The 21,384-nt window shown below is 35.2% G+C and overlaps 2 protein-coding genes across 2 annotated transcripts in view; both read right to left on the minus strand.

Annotated features, from left to right (window-relative positions):
• Positions 1-1,689: 1,689 nt before the first annotated feature.
• TMPRSS11F (transmembrane serine protease 11F) overlaps positions 1,690-21,384 on the minus strand; it is a 48,525-nt gene continuing 28,830 nt past the window's right edge. The window contains exons 8-10 of the mRNA XM_031664824.1: positions 17,830-18,089; positions 12,406-12,548; positions 1,690-6,816 (exon numbers count right to left, since the gene is read on the minus strand). Coding sequence (XP_031520684.1) covers positions 6,658-6,816; positions 12,406-12,548; positions 17,830-18,089 — 562 coding nt within the window. The 3' untranslated portion in view covers positions 1,690-6,657. The remainder of the gene's footprint in view (positions 6,817-12,405; positions 12,549-17,829; positions 18,090-21,384) is intronic.
• Positions 13,652-16,444, minus strand: LOC110743284 (putative synaptotagmin-14-like protein). Its single transcript, XM_021938576.2, is given in 1 exon segment — positions 13,652-16,444. A coding segment is annotated over 1 exon segment (573 nt). The 5' UTR covers positions 16,265-16,444; the 3' UTR covers positions 13,652-15,691.

The raw sequence follows: 21,384 nt of genomic DNA on the forward strand, positions 1-21,384 counted from the left end.
ATAAAAAGTAAAAATAGTTAAGTTTGTACAATTGTATGCTCTCCCCCATCAGTATGTGTCATAATGTTCCTTTAATTTTTTTCAAAAGTGGTGAACAATCCATTTTTTCTTTACTTCTTAAAAAGTAAACTTTTGTTCTGAATTCCAGTTATTTTTTCTTCTATGAACCTTTTCATCAAGTAGCTGTGGTTTAGCATTTGTCTTTCCAATAGTTTCTTCTTTATTTTTAGATTCTGTTTATTTTTCCTATCCACTTTTAAATTCCCCCTTTTCTCATAGTGAATTCTAGCCTGTTCGTTTAACCTTTGAATCCACTTTTCCTAAAGATTATCAATGTAGGACAAACACTAATGGGTTTAAAAATTATCCCAAGAATTTAGGAGTCACCACATGGATCTAAATAGAAAGATACATTTTTGAGGTTCAGCAGAAGGTATTTGCTTTGAATACAGACCAAGGGTAGTAATTAAAACCACTAAGATGGCAATCTTATGTGTATATGAAATTTCTCCTTCTGGAAATAATTAAAAGAGGGGCATATGAGCATCTTTTGTGGAGAGTACCGAAGTTTGGGAGTCAAAAGAGAAGCCAGATCAAATAAGATGATCTCCTTATCTCCAATGCTACGTTTTAAAATAACAGTTAGGGACACAGGTTCTGACAGAGGAAGAAAATATATAAAAATATAACTCCACAGGAATTATGTGACCTAAAGAAAGTTTAATAATTCAGAATACAGACTGCTATGGCTCAGATGTTTTATGCCCACCAAAACTCATGTGGAAATTTGATCCCCAATGAAGCAATGTTGGGAGATTGGTCCTAGTGGGACATATTTGGGTCATGGAGGCTGATTCCTCAGGAGTGGCTTGGTGGTGTTCTCTCAGTAACGAAGGAGTTCTCACTCTTGAGAAACTAGATTAGCTCTTGCAGGAATGGACTAGTTCCCATGAGAGCAGGTTGTTAGAATGTGAGGTTCCTCCTCCTGTCTGGTATCTCTCTGTACATGTCAGCTTCCCCTTTGACTATCTACCATGTTTTGACTGAGGACAAAAACCCTCACCAGAAGTGAAGCAGATGCTGAAGTCATGCCCTTAAACGTTTCAGCATGCAGAATTGTGAGCTAAATAACCTATCTTCTTTGTAAATTACCCACTCTCAAGTATTCTGTTAAAGCAACATAAAATGGACTAGGATATAGACGAAAACATTACTTTGTAAAATGCTGACCCTAAGTAGCATTTTTTTTTAAATTTTCCACTGTCAGCTACATAATAGCATTAAAAACATTCCAAGTAGATTGATGTAGAGTTCTCAGGCATGCTATACTAAAATATTAGTTAAATAAAATAAAGTTGGATTATATTTATTCTTAAAGCTATCAAGTGAACAATAATTAATTTGATTCAGCTAGTTATTCCTTTTTCCAATAAATTAATATTAAATGCACACGTTGTATGGTATGTTCCTCATCAGAAAATGCTAAATACAATTTAAAGGAACAGCAGTATTTGCCAAATAACAAAACAACACTATAGATAAAAATGTTAACATTATATAAAAACTTCTTTACAATCTTAACAAATGTGTGGCATTGTCTGTGCTGAAATCAGTTTACAATAATATGCTTTGCACTTTTTTTTTTTTTTTTTTTTTTTGAGATGGAGTGTCGTTCTGTCACCCAGGCTGGAGTGCAGTGGCGCGATCTCAGCTGATCTCGAACTCTTGACCTCAAACGATACACCCACCTCAGCCTCCCAAAGTGCTAGGATTACAGGCCATCTTCCTCATTTCTCATTAGTCATAGTTAAAACATTAAGGCAAAGAATATATTGAAACCTGTAAAAGAATGTTAACTGTAAGCATTTACAAAAGTGACTTAATCAAAACTTGTTTATTTTTTGCATTTTAGTGGGCTTCTATAGCTTTTTTTTAATAAAAAAGAATATTCTAAAAAAGTAAAGAGTAAAACAGATATTTGTTGTTTTAATAAGGCTTGAAATCTTTTGCTGCCTTATTTTAAAATATGGTATGGATATTTTATTTCTATCACATTAAGGCTTTAAATTACTTCAAAATTTTAAAAATTATAACTGTGTGGAGAGTGAGAAAAGGATGGAATTAGGTATGAATTTGGGGGGAAACTTCTCACAAAGTATTATGATCTTCCTATTTAACTAGCTTAGTAGCTTTGCCTAATTCATCTTCTGTTTCCTTAGGTATGGTTGAATATAGTTGTAAGTGGCTTGTTGTCTTAATCATAAAACTGGTTTGGTCCAGCAATATACTTTGCAGAACACCATGTAAGTTTAGCTTACTTCACTTTTTTTTTGTATCCAATAGATGTGAGATAAGATCTTGCAATTCTTATTATTGAATTACAGAAATTAAGTATAATTTACTTACTTAGGGCTTTGAGGATTCTTGGTCTGATTTAACCTAGGTTTCTAGTTTAATATTTAAAATATTGGTGAGATTGGCAGGAATAGGGCTGAAGTAATAATGAATGGTGGTAGGAGGAGGATTTGTTTTATGTTTTAAAATTGCAATTTTAATGTTATTAGTTGTTAGGAACATCATTAGTGATGTGGAATAAATTAGATGTATATAAAAGTACAGGTTGAGAAGAGCTATGAAAGCCATGAATGTAGGTATAATGAGGCTATTATTTCTTGTTATTTCTTGAATGATAGCTCATTTGGGTAAAAATCCTGTTAGCAGGGGCAGTTCTCCTAGGGATAGTAGAGTAACAAGGATTATAGATGTTAGTAATGGTCATTTATTTCACATATAGGATAGTGATAATGTTGTGTTACTTATATTTGCATTGAACAGTATAAATAGGTTACTGTTGATATTAGGTAAATTAGTAGATTTGAGAATGACGGTGGGGATGTAAATTAAAATTGCGATTACTCAACCTATGTGGGTAACTGATGAATAGGCTAGAATTTTTTATTGTGTTTGAGTCCTCTTGAACCTCCTAGTAGAATGAATAGTACTGTGATTGCTAACAGTATATTTTGGTCTAGTGAGGAAAAGATTTAGAACATAATAGAAATTGGGGCTAGTTTTTGTCACATAAAAAGAATCACAGTTGATGTTGGGGAAATCCCTTGTGTTACTTCTGGAATTCAGAAGTGAAAGGGGGAATTCCCAGTTTCATTGCTAAAGTTACAATAATTATTGGAGATGCTGTTTGGTTTAGCATATTTATAACTACTAGGAGAAATTAGTTTGGCAGTAGTCATTTAACTTTAGTGACTTGTAGGTCTGCAATGATCCTGCCTACTGAACCTGCATAACTCAAGTTAGAATAGAGGAGAAAAGACTGGACTGGATACTAGAGCTCCTAGATTCTCTTCCTCCACTGTCTAAAATCCACTGTATAACCTTGCAGAAATTCTCTTGGCCTTGACTTCACATCAGTCAAAAGAGGAGGCTGATGTAGATAATCTCTTAGGTCTCTCCCAGCTCTAATAGCTATGATTCTAGCTTTCAAGTTTGTTTTTCATTTTCATGATTGCATGAAGAGATTCCTTGCATACCTCCTTTGTCTGTCAAATAAATACATTAACAAAGAAATAAGTTTATTCAGTGGAAAGAGTAGATTCCTATTAAAATATTTTTGTTCTCCATATTGTTGTTGAATCATATAGATTTCACTGAGAGATGGTTAGCTATTGGCAACAATTTTGGTCTAATATTGTTCTAGCATTATAAACTAACTAGAGTTCTCATGCCACTCAAAATTCCATCAGGACTGCACGGAGATTATGAGCTGCCTTATTTATTGTCAGCTTAATGAATCTGACCTGTATTTTAAAAAGAGTCAGACAAATTATAAGTTTTTTTCTATGAAAAGATATGAATATTACTATAGGATCACCACACAGGAGGCAAAGTCTGTTTTTCTTTATGTTTTAGGGTGTTTTTTTTTTTTGACCACAAATATATTTTCAAAACTCACAGAGCATAAAAATGCCAATACTGTAGAAAAATCCAAACTTCTTTACAATCTTAATGGAATTTCAGCATCATCGGGAATGATATCAGTTTATAATGATATACTTTGCACATTTGAGCAAGTTTTGAACATTCATAGAATTTTCAACTTTATTATTCATCTCAAAAGTCTCACAACAATGCCAGAAGGTAGACAGCTTAAGGTCCCATTTGGAAGATGTAAAACATGAGGTAAAAAACATTACATGATTTCTACAAAACCATTCAATAAGTCAGACACCTAACTAGAAATAGGACATATAAATTCTGTTTAAAAAAATCCACTTTTCCATTCTTAGATTTTCTTATAACCTTGTGTATTTATTTCTCTCATTTGTGCTTAAATATCATTGAACTCGATTGAATCAAGCACAGAAATATTTAAATCAGTATACACAGTTTCACAGATACTTACACACAAAAAGGTATCACAGTCTTGTTAAATATAAATAAGATTACATAAAACACATATTCATTGTTATAGAAATTACACAGAGGAAAGTGATTTTTTGGTAGACAGATTTGCTGTCCCATATCTACTAAAGGAAGTGTTTAAATTTAATATAAAATATGTTCATCATCAATCAAGCCTATCTTTAATATGCTAAACATTCTCAAAAACTTCAAATGTTTCTGTGCTATATACAAACTGTAGAAGTTTAAGTGAAGGACGTGTAAGAATTTAAATTTTTACTCTGCTTTCTCTGGTGGTATTTAGTTACATCTAGTCATTGACTCAGAAATTCGATGACATTTCGTTTTTAAAGAGAAAATGTGTATAATAAGCTTTTTGTGTTCATATCTTATTGACATGTGAATAATAGCTGGGAGATATTTTAGTTGTATTTCTCTCATTTACATGTATTACATATAAACACATGTACATGTAAACTAACAAAATTTTCTAACACTAGGGAAATTAATAGTCTAGATTTTTCTCTAATAAATCAGGGCAACAAATCTAATCTCACATTTGAGGTCTATAGATGAATACAAATGCATCTCTGTAGTCAGAACCATGGTGACAAATGATTGTCACATCCTATGACTACTTGTCTATAAGCAGACATAGTTCAAAGTATATTAATGAGGCATAAAAGTGATTTTGAAAAAATTCTAGTAGTTCACTGAATTTGTTTTACAATGTAATTCAAAGTACTTTGAAATCAATTACATGGCTTTAAAGAAGCAAAGATCAATTTTTTAAAAGTATAGTAAGTTTTATTGAGGAGTCTAAAACACATTATTAACGATAAATAGAAGCTAATTCATATTGAGAGACTACTGTGTGCAGACACTATTGCAAGTGTTATACTTGTTTTAATTCATTTAATTCTCAAAACAACTATATGAGGTAGTACTATTTTTATTCCCGTTGTAGAGGTGAAAGAGTTAATGAAGAGAGATATTAAGGAACTTGAGCAAGGACACACAGCTCCTATGAGGCAGAGACAATGTTTCAGCTTGAGGAGCCTGGTTCAAAGTCCGTGCTATCACTATTGCCATCCTTAGGATTTGGGCCGTATGTAACACTTACTTGAAAAATTGAGTTCATTTATCTTAAAGCTTGCCAAGGCATTCAATTCCATATAACAAAGATTTATTTAGTTCATAGTATATGCCAGGCACTGTCCTAAGTGCTTTACACAAAGCTTTACACAAATCAGCTCTGATATTCTGATAGACATCTGACCTGATACTCTGATGGACATCTGACTTATCAGAGAGCTGAAGACTTACAAAAGTACCAGTTGCCATATACTGATATAAATATTTCTAAGTAAATAATTGGATAGCTCATTCCATCAAAAATTAGCGTGCTTGTCCTGTTACTAATTATTTGAAACCAACTCTCCTAGGCTTCATCTGCTTCTTTTTATCCTCTTGTGCTCATGGAAAAACAAGAGTCTTTGTTTTGTTTTGTTTTGTTTTTTCCTTTCTGGGCCAACTACAAGTAACATATAGATGCCAAGATGTTGTTAAAGAATAAATCAGAAATGCTTCTTAACAATGCAACATGCTTCCTGAAGCTAGTGCTTGAGTGTGTAACACTGTGTTAACAGCAAGTTCAGATACATTTAAAAACTTTTAAAATGTCAACTGTTGAGGTTAGTGATAGTGCTCTGTATTATTAGATATAAGCCCAGGTTAAGAGTTCAAGTCATATTGCAAATCCCGTGCTTCTCCGTTCTTGCACACTGAAGGTCCACTTATCAGTTCTAAAATGTTGAAGCCCTGAGTCGTCAGGGAAGACTGCTCTTTTTCACTAGAAGAATCTCAGGTGCTCCAGGTATTATATGAGGTAAGATTTTGGCATTACTGGCAGCTCTTCATATCTTGTGGAAAACGATGTTCCTGTCTTCAATTGAGGGAAACCACTTATTTATCTTATTAGGAAGTATCCCAAGCAGTTTCCCTTGTGAGTAAGGAATAGGTGCTATCTGTCATTTGCTGTGTCTTCTTCCCTCATGGTAGAGAAGTTTTGATCTTACGTACATAAAGACCACCTCACGATATTAGATTTGTCTGAGTCTGAAGGGTTTCTTGACATCTAGCAAAAGCACTAATCCAAACTACATTAATTTAAACAATAGAAAATATTCAGGAGTATCAGCTCCGTGTGCCATGTGTATAACTCACGGACAATCCACACTACATACCAGTCTTTGAGGCAATCCAATCTCGATACTTAGTTACTCTGGTGTAGACCCCAGGTTTTTTGGGAAGAGCACATGATTGTCCCCAACTTACTATACCTACAATGTACCAGATGTCATGATTATCATAAACCAGAGGTCCACCAGAATCACCCTGAAATAAAAACATATTTTAAGTTGTTAACTCTACTTTAATTCAGTGGGAAGGTATTGTAATCTGATGTTCACAGAAAAAAACAGGACATTGGTACACAGACTATAGACTATGTAATGGATCACTCAACTGAATAAAAATTTTTGCTAGACTTTAAACGGCATTGTTTTTCTTAGGAAGGCTAGCACTCATTCACAGGAAATGGTTACATTATTTCTGTTTCAGTATCCTTAGGTGTTTTTTTTTTTTTTCTTAGTTTGACCAGACCTGTTTAGCAAGGTTTAGTAACTATGTATATAAAATGTTAAATGTGAGATTAGCATTTGTAAGCCTAGGTATACAATTTCAAGGATCTCTTCCAAATGCTGTATTTTATGGACCTATTCTTGGTCTTGATTGTATTTTTTGGACTTATTCTTGGTCTCCTTTTCTTTAACTCATCTACTTCTAATTAGTTTTCTTGCTAAATTTTTATAAGCTCCTTTAAATCTCTTTTGAAAAACAAAAAGAAGAACAAAGAAGATTAAGTAAATAAACAAATAAGTAAATAAATATGTGGTCGTTAAAAGTGTAGTCTCAGCAGCTGAACTGCCGGTTTCAGGTCCAGCTCTATTAATTACTGGCTGTATGACCCTAGGTAAGATACTTAAGCTTTCTGTGCCTCTTCCTCACTTATTTATTTATCTGTTTCTTTAATTAACTATTTATTGAGTTCCTACTCTATCTCTGAGGCAATCTGATGTCTATTAGGGATAAAATAATGACCAAAAATGACACGCCCCTGTGCTCATAGAGTTTGAAGTTTAGGTTAAAATATATATATATAAAATAAGCCTAAAAACAAACACAAAATTACTATTATGATAATTACTATGGTAACATACAAGAGGGAAATTTGACTGATAAGGAAAAACAGAAAAGTTTCCCCTGATGAGTATAATTGAGCTGATATCTGAAGGAAGAAGAGCTAACCACAAGGGAATTGGGGGTTGGGTGTGTTATAGGCAGAGGGAACAGTGTGGCAAATGCTCTGTGGCATGAAGGAGCCTGGCAAATGCAAGGGTCTAAAAAAGGAAGTGGGTGAAGAAAGGAGTGTAAGAGGGGCAAATAGTGTGTGATGAATCTGGAAGGTAAGGAAAGACAAGTCCTTGTAGAGCCTTATAGGTCTTCTTTAGAAGTTTTGTTTGTATCTTAAGACTAAAGGTAAGCCACTGAAGTGTTCTCAGAGAGAGAGCTGACGTGATTAGCGTTTCTTTAGAAATGGTTCTGGCTCTTATGCGACTAACACTTGAGAGGAGCATAAGAGTAAAAATGAGGAAATCAGCAAGACAGCTAGTGTAGTTGTCTGGTCACGGGAGGAAGGAAAGGAGCATGAAAGAGAGGCAAGGAAAGGCAATGGAGAAATGGTGATGCAGAAATATTTAAGAAGGTAAAACACCCTATTAAGACCGAATCATGAAGAAGTGGAAAACCTGAAGAAATGGAAAACCTGAACAGACCAATAATAAGTAAGAATATGGAATCAGTAATTAAAAAGTCTCCCACCAAAGTCAAGTCTAGGACCAGATGGCTTCACAGTTCAATTCTACCAAACATCTAAAGAAGAACTAACACCAAGCCTTCTTAAACTCTTCCAAAAATCTTAAGATGGAATACTCCCAAATTCATTTGACAAGGTGAGGATTACCTCGATACTAAAGCCAGATAAGGACACTACAAGAAAAGAAAATTATGGGTCAATATTCCTGATAAACATAGGATGTAAAAATCCACAACAAAATACTCCTGAACCAAATTCAACTAGATTAAAAGAATCATTCACTATTATCAAGTGGGATTTACCCCTCAGATGCATGAAAGGTTCAATATATTTGAATCAATAAGTGTGATTCATTACATTAACAAAATGAAGGCTAAAAACCGTGATCAATTCAACAGATGCAGGAAAACCTTTTGACAAAAGTCAACACACTTTTGTAAGAAAAGCTCTCTACATAATAGGTATATGTCAAACACAATAAAAGCCACATATTGGCTTTTATTATTAAAACCATAGTAAAATGTTTAAAGTGTTTCCTGTAAGACCAGGGACATCAAAAGGATGTCTACTCTGATTTCTTTTCAACGCAGTTCTGGAAGTTGTCACTAGAGAAATTAGGCAAGAGAAAGAAATAGAAGACACTCTAATAGAAAAGGAAAAGATGAAATTGTCTTTGTGTGTTGACAACATGGTAGAAAACCCTAAAACCAACAAAAAGCTGTTAGAAGAGAGAAACAAATTCAGTAAGTTTGCAGAATACAAAATCAATATACCAAACTCACTAGTGTTTCCATATACTAACAGTGAGCTATCTGAAAAAGAAATTAAGAAAACAATCCATTTACAATAGCAACAAAATATAAAACACTTGGGTGTAAATTTAACTGAGGAGGTGAACACTTTGTATACTGAAAACCATAAAATATTGAAGAAAGAAGTGGAAGAAAACACACAAAAATGAAAAGATATTCCATGTTTATGGATTGGAAGAATTATCACTCTTAAAATGTTCATTAAAATGTTAAAATTATCGTTGTTAAAATGCAATCCCTACCAAAATTCCAATGCCATTTTTCACAAAGAGAGAAAACAATCCTTAAATCCATATAGAAGCAAAAAAAAAACCTTGAATAGTCAAAATAATTTTGAGCAAAAAGAACAGACCTAGAGACATTAGACTACCTGGTTTCAAAATGTCTTATAAAGCAATTGTAATCAACATAGCGTGTTACTGGCATAATAAAAGACTCATCAACTAATGGCATAGAATAGAAAGCCAGAAAAAAAAAAAAAAAAAAAAAAAAAAAAAAAAAAAAAAAGCCCACATATTTATGGTCAATTGATTTTTTGACAAAGATGCCAAGAATACACACTGAGGAAAAGATAGTCTATACAATAAAAGGTGCTGGGAAAATTGGTTATCTATATCAGAATAATAAAATTAGGCTGGGCGTGGTGGCTCACGCCTGTAATCCCAGCACTTTGGGAGGCTGAGGCAGGTGGATCACTTAAGGTCAGGAGTTCAAGACCAGCCTAGTCAACATGGTGAAACCTCGTCTTTACTGAAAATATAAAAGTTAGCCAGGTGTGGTGGGGCGTGCCTGCAGTCCCAGCTACTCAGGAAGCTGAGACAGGAGAATAGCTTGAACCTGGAAGGCGGAGGTTGCAGTGATTCGAGATCGAGATCGTACCACTGCACTCCAGCCTGGGTGACAAAGTGAGACTCTGTCTCAAAACAAAAAACAAACAAAAAAAAACTCAAAATGGATTAAAAACCTAAACTTAAGACCTGAAACTATAAAGCTACTAGAAGAAAACAGAGGAAACACTCCATGACATTGGTTTGGGCAAGGATTTTTGAATATTACCTCAAAAACTCAGGCAACAAAAGCAAAAATAGGCAAAAGAGATTTCATCAAACTGAAAAGTTTTTGCACAGCAAACAAACAAAACAAAAAAAAACAATTAATAAAGTGAAGAGACAACTCACAGAATGGGAAAACATGTTTGCAAACCATATATTTGATAAGGGCTTATATCTAAAATATATAAAGAAGTTAATTAACACAATAGCAAAAAATAAAACAAAACAAAACCTAATTTTAAAAAATTGGCAAAGGACTTAGATACCTCTCAAAAGAAGACATGCAAATGGCCATCACGTTCATGAAAAAAAAGCTCAGCATTACAAATCATTAGGGAAATGAATTTAAACCACAGGAGATACATCTTTACTCCTGCTAGAGTGGTTTTTATAAAAAAGATGAAAGTCAAGTATTGATGAGGATGAAGAGAAAAGGCAACCCTTATACACTCTTGGTGGAAATGTAAATTAGTACAGATATTATTGAAAACACTATGGAGGCTCCTTATAAAACTAAAACTGAACTATTATATGATCCAGCAACCCCACCTCTGGGAATATATTCAAAAAATTAAAATCAGTATATCAAAGGAATATCTGTGCTCCCATGTTCACTGCAGCATTATTCACAATAGCCAAGATTTGGAATCAACCTAAGTGTTCATCGATGTGTGAAGAGATAAAGAAAATATGGTATATTTACAAAATAAATATTATGCAGCCATAGAAAGAACAGATTCTGTCCATTTGGGACAACATAAATGAATCTAGAGGACATTATGCTAAGTGAAATGGGCCAGGCACAGAAAGACATATACATCATTTCACCTATATGTGCAATCTAAAAAAGTTGGATTCATAAAAGTAGAGAGTAGACTGATGATTACCAGAGTCTGGGTGGGCCTAGCGGGGTGGAGAGTGAGGGAAGGGGCAGTTGCTAGTCAAAGGGTGTAAAGTTTCTGCCAGGAGGAATAAGTTTTGAGATCTACTGCAAAGCAGGGTGACTATAATCAATAATACTCTATTATAGACTTCAAAATAACTAAGAGAGTAAAATTTAGATGTCTATCACAAAAAAAGTTAAGTGAGGTGATGAATATGTTAATTAGTTTTACTTAACCATTCCACATTGTATACATGTATCAAATGTCACGTTGTACTCCATAGATGTAATACAATTATTATTTATCAATAAAAAATAATAGTGAAATCTGAGCTGGAAAAGTAGAAGATGGAAGAAAGGAAAGGATTAATGGACTGTGAGAAAACAGAGGAATCAATGGATAGTAGGTGTCTATGAAGTTGAAAAAAGACTGTTTTTCATTCAGTCAGTCAACACATGTTTTCACCAGTCTATTTCAGGTGCAATAAATAAAATAGATTAAAATATGTCTTCCTTCATGAAGCTTACATTTTAGTTAGTGGAGAAATAGGCAATAAGCTAGATAAATAAAAAAACTGCATACTGCATGGTGACAAGGCCTAAGGAGAAAAACAGAACAAAGAAAGGACACAAGGAATGTCCATGCAGGTTGTGCATGTTGGGAATGAGAGTTGGTAGGCGAGGGTATAACATAGTAAGAGTATCTAGGGAAGCAGTAGTTAAAAAGCAAGGGGGAAACACTGGGGATAGGAGTCAAAAAGGAAGATGTAAATAAGCATTTTTGGAGATGGAGCAGTTTTTGATAACAAGGCCCATAGTGTGACTCTAAGAGGAAGGTCTGAGGTGGCTGAAGAGTATAGAAGATCACTGGAGAAGAGGAGGTCTAAGAACTAAAAGTCCAGCATTTAAACAGGTCAGTGTTGCTAATGCAGGGCTACTGCAGGCCTTTGCAGTAGATCTCAAGATCTACTGTGAAGAAAACCTGTTTCAGGTGTCGCTGTCATTAAAAAATGCAAGGGGTGAAGGGAAATGACTGGGAGGCTGGGGAATGAATAAGGATAATTATGATATTGCTTTTATCTCATTACATTAAATGAAATAATGTATAAAAAGTGCTTAATTTTTGGCTTAGCATATATTAAACACTCAATACAATTATTATTATTGTCATGATTATTAAATAAACTCAGTTCTTGGTGTAAGAGATGCCATTTTTTTTTCTCCTAGGTAAAATATATGCCAAACTCAGAAATAGCTAATGGAAACTTTCCCCACAAACTTTTGGTTTTACTATAAACTTACCTTACATGCATCTATTTTTCCTTCCATGAATCCAGCACATAACATTCCTGGAGTTATCAGGCCATCATACACATCCTTTCTGTTACACACATCAGTGCTTATGGTTTCCACTCTGGCTTGCCGAAGTTTATTTTGTATAGGTCCTATTGCACAAATGGACAAACAAATAAGCGATATTCCTCAAATACAATTGTATCTAAGACATAAAAGACACATAAATTGTACATTTTATATTCTCAGTAGGAAAAACCAAAGATTATTTTATTAACATTAGGTATCATCTTATTTTCTGTGCCATAAATGTCTACATGCAAGGAGCCATAAATATACATGTCCCAGTATTACATCACATTTGTAGATCTCTCAAGGCTATTAGGAGCCTTAAAACTACATGTGAAATATTACATATGCATACATTTTTTTCATGAGGAAAGGGTCCGTAGTCCTCATTAGATTCTCATAGAGGTTCATAACACTGGTCTTGTCCAACTGCCACATTTTCCGTATAAGGAAACCATGACCCCTGGAAGTTCACTGATATTCCTAAAGCTATTCACGTAGAAACGAGGACATAGCTGCACAGATCTCTTCACCCTACTCTACTCTGTCATGTATTATTTAGGGGTATCTCACAGCATGGGAAGCAAAATTAATGCCCAATATGTGCTAGTGATCTGATGACAACACAGAACGGGGCTGGATGTTAGGAGGAGCGGATACTGCCTAGTTGAATACAGAAAATAAGTAGTTTAGGGCTCCGGGTTGAAGCTATTGGTGAATACCCCTGTGCTAGCCGTAAGAGACTTTTAAGAACCTCTCACAAAGCCAAGTTGGGTATGCATGGAGCATTTGGAAAACTTTTCATATAATAAAATTCTGTCAAAAAAAAAAAAGCTAGATTAAGATACATTAGCACTAGATGACTGGGCGCGGTGGCCCATGCCTGTAATCCCAGCACTTTGGGAGGCTGAGGCGGGCAGATCACGAGGTCAGGAGATCGAGACCATCCTGGGTAACACGGTGAAACCCTGTCTCTACTAAAAACACACACATAAAAAACATTAGCCGGGCGTGGTGGCGGGCGCCTGTAGTCCCAGCTACTCAGGAGGCTGAGGCAGGAGAATGGCATGAACCCGGGAGGCGGAGCTTGCAGTGAGCCTAGATCACGCCACTGCACTCCAGCCTGGGCGACAGCGAGACTCCATCTCAAAAAAAAAAAAAAATATATATATATATATATATATATATGTATGTATTAGCACTAGTTTTTGTTTGTTTGTTTGTTTGTTTCAGGATATCCTTGAAAGAAACTTAAGTGTCTCTCTCTCTCTTTTTTTTTCTCCAGGTTCTAACTTTTACTAGTTTATTTGAAAAAAATCCTGGAAAAAGCTCTTGGATGTAACAATAAAAGGTGAATTTTTCCTTTTAATGCAGCCCTGTAACACACATTCTCAAACCTCAAGTCATCCAATATAGTTTTTATGTTTTTTCTTATAATTCATGTGTATGAATGCATAGAGCTGCCATATTTTAAATGAAAAAATATAGAATATCACAGTCTTTTTGGATTTCTTTTAAGGCCTTTCGGTATAGCCAAGCTGAAGTAATGCCTATGCATTGTTTTGTTATTATGGTAATAACAAGTTCTAGTTTATAATAATATGTAGCACTTAGTTGGGACTAGGAGCAATGATATACTGTTTTTTAGTAACTGATAAATAGTATGTTTTTATATATTTTAACCAGAAGTGAGGAGAAAAAAGAAACTTTTTAATATATATAAAACATACTCCAATAAAGTATATGCATAAAATGATATATTAGATAAGAAGAAAAATTAAAAAGAAAATAGCTTATAATATTCCTGATTAATTAGAGTTCCTAAATATAAAAACAAATGAAAGTACCTTGTCATTTAAAAAATTAGCACATTAGACAACTTTTACATATCTCGGAGGAAATAAAGATCTTGTGACACTGTTCTGAGGAATCGTTACCTTTATAAAAATCGAAGGCTTAATTTTGCAAATACAACTTTCAAGCTGTATGAGCAAATTTTACTTACATGAAAGGCACAAGATAACATCACGTTGAAGAACTTTATCTGTAAATTTCTTAAAGTCTAGTCACAAGTTACTAGAAACTTCATAAGGAATCACAGAACTGTTTTTAACATGATATTCCGATTCATACTGAGAACTGCATACTCTTTATATCACAAATATAAATTGAAGTAAGAGTGACGATTTAGAGAGAGAACAGTTTATTATTTTGGATGCTACCTGCTTTACGCAAGGTTGGTTACTTAGAGCAGAAAATTAAAATTGAATTATTTTTCATTTTCTACAGCTTATCTGCTGTATTTTCAGTTTGTAAAAAAAAAAGAAAAAAAGAAAAAAAGAAAAAAAACAACGTATTTTCACGTTACTGCAATTTTTGAAGAGTCAATCACTGAAAGAAATTTTAAAGTAAAGTCTTGCTCTACTAGCTTCCTACATTGGACTACAAGAATACAGGAAGTGCTTTCAACAGGAAGTTACATAGTTCTACAGTACAACCTGTCTAAAAGACCTGCAAGGGACCAATACAGTGACTTTATCTCTTCGGATCAGGCAAAAGCAGAGGCAAATGAAAAATAATCTTTTAAAAAAATAACATGTTGAAAACATTCCTGTATGAACATGAATACTTGTTTGCACTTAGATTTAGTGCTATAGAGAGGAACTGAGGCACAATGAAACTAAGTGCATAAAGGGAACATGTCTGAAATAAAACAATTTTCAATGTGACTGAAATTCTTCACCATTAGATATGACTTATGATGGGGTTGGAGAACTACTTTTTCTTATTAAAGAACATTACAAATACCAGGGACTGGTCAAGCTATGTTTTATAAATAATATGTTGGGTGATATTAAAATTATATTGCAACTAAAATTCTAATTTTTAAAATCACTTATAATTTCGATTTTTCATAAAATTACTGGCTCTTTTGCTAAATTAAAATTAACTTCAAATCAATAACACCTTATTAAATTTCTGGAGGACTATTAGTTTAGCAATGATAATGTACATTTCTCAGTTTCCCAAACAAGCTCTACCAGATACACATATTTTCTTCATTTATGTCAGTATGAGATGTTCTTTCCATAGAATTTAAAGCATTTTTTGAAAAGGTTGAATATGATTCTTCAAAGAACAGCTCTTCTAATAGCACCTTGGTAGAAACAGTAATGTTGTAATTGGAAATATGTTGCCTTGGATGGTAACTGTTTGCTTATTCTATTCATAATGACTCTAGCAACGCATGCCATCTATGTACTTGCTGTCCTTTTGACTCTTTCATTTCAGTCCAGTGATTGAGTTCTTCTTCTCCAGAGCTGTTGAGACCTAAAGAAATCCAGCCTATCATCTCTTTACTTCTCATGCTGCATTTGTTATACACAGACAGTATGAGTGTCACATCAGAAAGCTGAAATAGGGCCCCTTGAAAAACAAAAGTTTCCTTGTATACTGGATTTGGCTGCCCTCTGCAGATGGGTATCTTGCATTTGGACATCTCTTGATCCATGGATTTCAGCAGAGTTAACTTAATATATGTATTGGGTGGTCTATTTGCTGCCAAATTTTTGAAGTGGCTGCCTTTTATCACTTCTGCTGATAGTCATCCAGTTGTGGCATTACAAAGCAGGCTAATGAGAATTTCTGGAACTGAGCCGTGTTCAAGAGACTGACATGAGGATGTACTTTCACTACACATCATTTCTGACATTCTCATTTGGGAGTCACGGCCAAATTTTATCTTGTGAATTGTTCCTTGTACTCTATTCTGAACCAAGATCTGGAAGCCCTCCAACATTTTCAAAACAGAACTGCTTATTAATATAGAGAAAAAGAAGCAGCATCAAGATAATACCCCAACAGCTGACAAAAATCCAACTGCCTCTGGAGATCTGTTTTCTAAAACAGATAAGTTCATGAACTCTACATGTTCTCTCTCCACCTTCAATTGCCATGATGTGCTCGCCATGGAACGCACCAACTGATGGCGAAACTTTATTTCTCCTTAAAACATTCAGTTAATCTCTCTCTTTACTTCCTTCCTTCCTTCCTTCCTCCCTCTCTCCCTCCCTCCCTCCCTCCCTTCCTTCCTTCCTTCTTTGTTTTGTTTTGAGACGGAGTCTTGCTCTGTCACCAGGCTGGAGTGCAATGGCACAGTCTCGGCTTACTGCAACCTCCACCTCCCAGGTTCAAGCAATTTTCCTGCCTCAGCCTCCCAAGTAGCTGGGACTACAGACATCCACCACCATGCCTGGCTAATTTTTTTTTGTATTTTTAGTAGAGAAGGAGTTTCACCATGTTGGTCAGGACGGTCTTGATCTCTTGACCTCGTGATCCCCGACTCAGCCTCCCAAAGTGTTGGTATTACAGGCGTGAGCTATCACATCTGGCCTAATCTTTCTCTTTAAAGTAGAGTGAACTAGTACCTAGAAATCTTAAGTTCTGGTATTTAATTTATACAATTACTAGACTTGATGTCTTTTAACACCCCTAGCAGGTTGGATACAGGAAAATGACACAGATTTTATTAACTAACCAAAAAAAAAACTCAAAAGATTTACAACCCATTTTAATGTTTATGACCATCATAAATTATCATATAATGAGAAAGAATTAAAATAAAGGAAAAAGCTATCATTACATTTGTGATTTAAAATACATGCTGATTAAAATAAAATATATGTGACTTAAAGTATATGTAACATATTCATATCCAGGAAAGACAAAATTTGTGATTACTTACTGCCTTGAACTCCCGTAGTGTTCTGTCCCTTCTTATATCACCTGATTTAGTTGTTTTTTTCCTTTTATATTAGTCTCTTTCCCTGACTTTTTTTTTTTTTTCCACTGCTCCAATTGTGGAGATTTCTTTCTTCTTTTTTTTGGAGACGGCGTTTAGCTCTGTCACCCAGGTAGGAGTGCAGTGGTCCGATCTTGGCTCATTGCAACCTCCGCCTCCCAGGCTCAAGCAATTCTCCTAACTCAGCCTCCCAAGTAGCTGGGATTACAGGTGCACACAACCATGCCCAGCTAATTTTTTGTGTGTTTTAGTAGAGATGTGGTTTTCACCATGTTGGCCAGGCGTATCTGGAACTCCAGACCTCAGTGATCCACCTGCCTCGGCCTCCCAAAGTGCCGGCATTACAGGTGTGAGCCACCACACCCGGCCACCACTGCTCCAACTGTAAACTCAAAGACAGGACCTGATTTTTACTTTTTAACCCCTAGTCCCCTGTTCTGCCCAAGCCCACACACATTGAAAAGACCATTACTTTTATTAAAAGCTTAAGAAGGATTCCTTTAGATAGCTCGTTTGATCTTAAGACATTTTTGTGCTAAGAAAATTAGGTTGAAACTATTCACCGTCATCTACAATGGATCCAAATCCTGTGACGAACACACTTGTTTTAGGTGGCAACTTTATAGACGAATCTGGGAGGCAAACTCTCTGGATTGTATTTGAAAACTCAACTCCAGTAGTGAGCTGAGCCAAAGCAATGTCATTTTCATTTGTTTCTCTATGGTAATTCTCATGAAGAATAATTTTCCTCAAATTTCGTTTCACTGCGGGTGGTGTTATAGTTGTACCAAAAGTAGCAATCCATTGAGTTGGGTCTCTATTTCTGCAAAATATGAAAAAGTAATACTTGTGATGCTTGACTTAATTCTCTAAAAAAGAATGAGACTGTATTTCTTCCCAACTATCAGTTTTATGCTCCTAAAACATCCTTTTGGTGAGAAAATTTGTAGTTGATAACATAATAGGAAAACAATAGTTCTTAAAATTATTACAATTAATTATGTACAAATAATTAATAAGTATGATTAATTTCCAATTTTTAAAGTTCTTACTAGGAACTCTTCAGATTCTCTTTTTTCCCTAATTTCAACAAACTGTGTAGAAATTAATTTTGATTTGTTTTGGATAATAAACATATTAAGAGATATTTTCTCTCCATGTCACACCTTCCACCCATTCTTATTTTATGACTCACTTGTTGGTTCTTATTTTACTGGGTTTTTCTGTGATCTTTGAAGTGAAGTGTAATTTGTCTGCTTTGCAAACCTTCATGTATATACAGGGTTTTTTCTCCACCCTACACCCATATTCCTCCCTCATATACAAGGACTAAGTAATCCTAACTCAAATTCAGCTCCCACCACCCATGGATCTGGCCTGGTCAGTCCCTCTTACTAGACTTTGAGTTCTCCTTTAAAATAGATGCTTTTCTCTCCCACAAGGTTTATATCACCAGCAAATTCTACCTAATACTATCATCTCTTTACCTCCTTATGGTCCTCCAAAGCCCAGTTCCTTCTTTTTAAAGTTATCCCCATCCTGAGTGACTGGAAATATATAGTAACTTGAAATTCTCTGGGTGAAGAAGAATTACTATGTTGGTGAATCATCAACCTTTAAATGTAATTTTAAAAACCTGAAAGATCAGTGTTTTCCTAAGTGCTGTACTTCTCTAAAAATGAGCAGGCAGAGGCCAGGTGCGGTGGCTCACGCATGTAATCCCAGCACTTTGGGAGGCTGAGGCGGGTGGATCATGAGGTCTGGAGTTCAAGACCAGCCTGACCAATACGGTGAAATCCCATCTCTACTAAAAATACAAAAATTAGCCAGGCGTGGTGGCATGTACCTGTAGTACCGGCTACTCAGGAGGCTGAGGCAGGAGAATTGCTTGTTGAACCCTGGAGGTGGAGGTTGCAGTGAGCCAAGATCACGCCACTGCACTCCAGCCTGGGTGACAGAGTAAGACTCTGTCTCAAAAAAAAAAAAGCAGGCAGAGCCCAGGGAGATGGAGGGGTTCTGCTCTCATCTATTTTACTTCTTTACAGATTAAGATAAGATTTTATTCAAACCAGAAATCTTAGGACTGACTAAAAACTAGGCACTAGATACTAGAATTCTTGGAGATACAAAGACATAATATGACTTCAGGTCTTAAGGATTTCACAAATCAATCAGATGGAGAATAAAAATTATCCCATCCCTTTATGTACTGCCAATGAGAGAGGAAGCCTCACATGATGGGCCAATTCAACACATTTTATGAATAAGAAAATCAAGGCCCAGAAGTTCAGTGACTTGTGCAGGTAAGTGACACTCTGCTGGTTAGTGCCAAAAGGAGATGATCCAGGTCTCTTTCCATCTTTTCAAGAGTGTCTTCCCCACCCACACTGTTACACAAAGACTGGAATCATTTTTCATAGACATAAGGGTGCTAAGATTTGTCTTAAATATGATTTTGAAAATACGTTATTTCTGCAGAAAAAATAAATTTATAAAAATTTAAAGATGTGAATAATGCAATATTGTCTTCAAAGTACCACATAGTTTTCCTTCACAACAGTATACCACATTGTGCGATTACATGAAATTATTAATATATCACTTCTAGATTGCACTCTTTTTTCTCTAGGATCATCACTTTACCCAACTCTTTTGGATTATTATTATCAGCATAAAATATGCTATTATGTGTCTCCCATATTTTAAAAAATCTTTCCTTTAACTTCACAACTGCCATCAACTGTCAAATTTGGTCTGATCCCTTTCATTTAAAAATTTATTAAAAGTGGTTTTAAAACTTACTGCATCTAATCCTCCTTCCGTTCTCTATTGAATCCATTTCCATCCCTATCACACTAGAAAAACTTCTTTTATCAAGGTCACCAGTAATCTCTACTTCATCAAGCTCAATGTCCAATTCCCATGTAGGTCTGTGAGTACCCAGAGCCTGCACTGGACCTGCTGAAACAAGTATTTCAATTGCCACGGCTTATATTCTTCACTAAATATTAAGTTGGAATTCTGGATTTGTTTATTTTTAATTTACATAAAGAGAGATCAATTATAAACTAAAATGGAAGACACTCTCACAAAAACAGAAGTGCAAAGATTGGAGGACTGTGTGAATATGAAAAAATTAGAAAATCTTCACAAGTGAGTGGGACTCAAATTTACCCATAAGTCATAATGTCAGTTATTTCAGGAGCTGTAAATGCACATATATAAGTGAGTCCCTTTCTCTTCTCTTGGGTAAGGAAGCAACAGATAATCAACTTAGTATCTTGGAACCATCTGGGATGTTACCCTTAGAAGGATGATAAAGCGTCTCCCAGAATCACCAAGGATAGGCTCCTTTAATAAGGTGTAGCGTGCAAAAGTAGTGCCACTGGCCAGGCAAAGGGTCTCTATTTAGAGTTTTGTCTTTGAGAGTTTAAAAGGAAAAGTTTTCTGTACCATAACGGTAAAACCTCAGGGAAGAAAGGCAGTGTGTTCCTGACCTCCTTGGGCACTAGAGTGCTGTGTATGTCTGTGTACATGAAATGATACAGCTGAGTTTTAAGAGGTACAACCATGAAAGTCCAGAGAGATTTTGCTGGGCTGTACATAACCAGTCTTGAATACTGTGAGGGGAGCAAGACAAGGTAGCAGGTCTCTCCCACCTTCCACACACCTTTCTGGACCATACAGGCCTGCAGGGTTCCTAGAGAATGCAATGAGAAGAGAGAACTTCAAGAGGGATACCTATGATTCTTTTCTTATTTGTAAAGTGATGGCAATGCTGACAGTGGGAAGTTAGAGGGATTAATTAGAAAAAAAACAAAACAAAACAAAAGTAGCTGACTTTCTTCTTGAGTATGTAAGACATTAAACTTGTTACATGTGTAATAGTCTTTACACTACGATAATCTACTTATTACTTTATATAATACATTGTAGGAAAGACAGCACTAGGGTCATGAGAGAGGAAAATATATAAGAAGTATAAATGACAAAACCCAAGCATCATAGATAGGGCATAGGGGAAGCATAATCCATTTAGGGGATAGCAGGGTCTACGCTGAATGGAGCAAAGGATACACTGGCAAGACTGGACTCTTCTGATGCACTAAATCAATGGC

This window comes from Papio anubis, chromosome 3, assembly GCF_008728515.1.
Source record: "Papio anubis isolate 15944 chromosome 3, Panubis1.0, whole genome shotgun sequence".
NCBI lineage: Eukaryota > Metazoa > Chordata > Mammalia > Primates > Cercopithecidae > Papio > Papio anubis.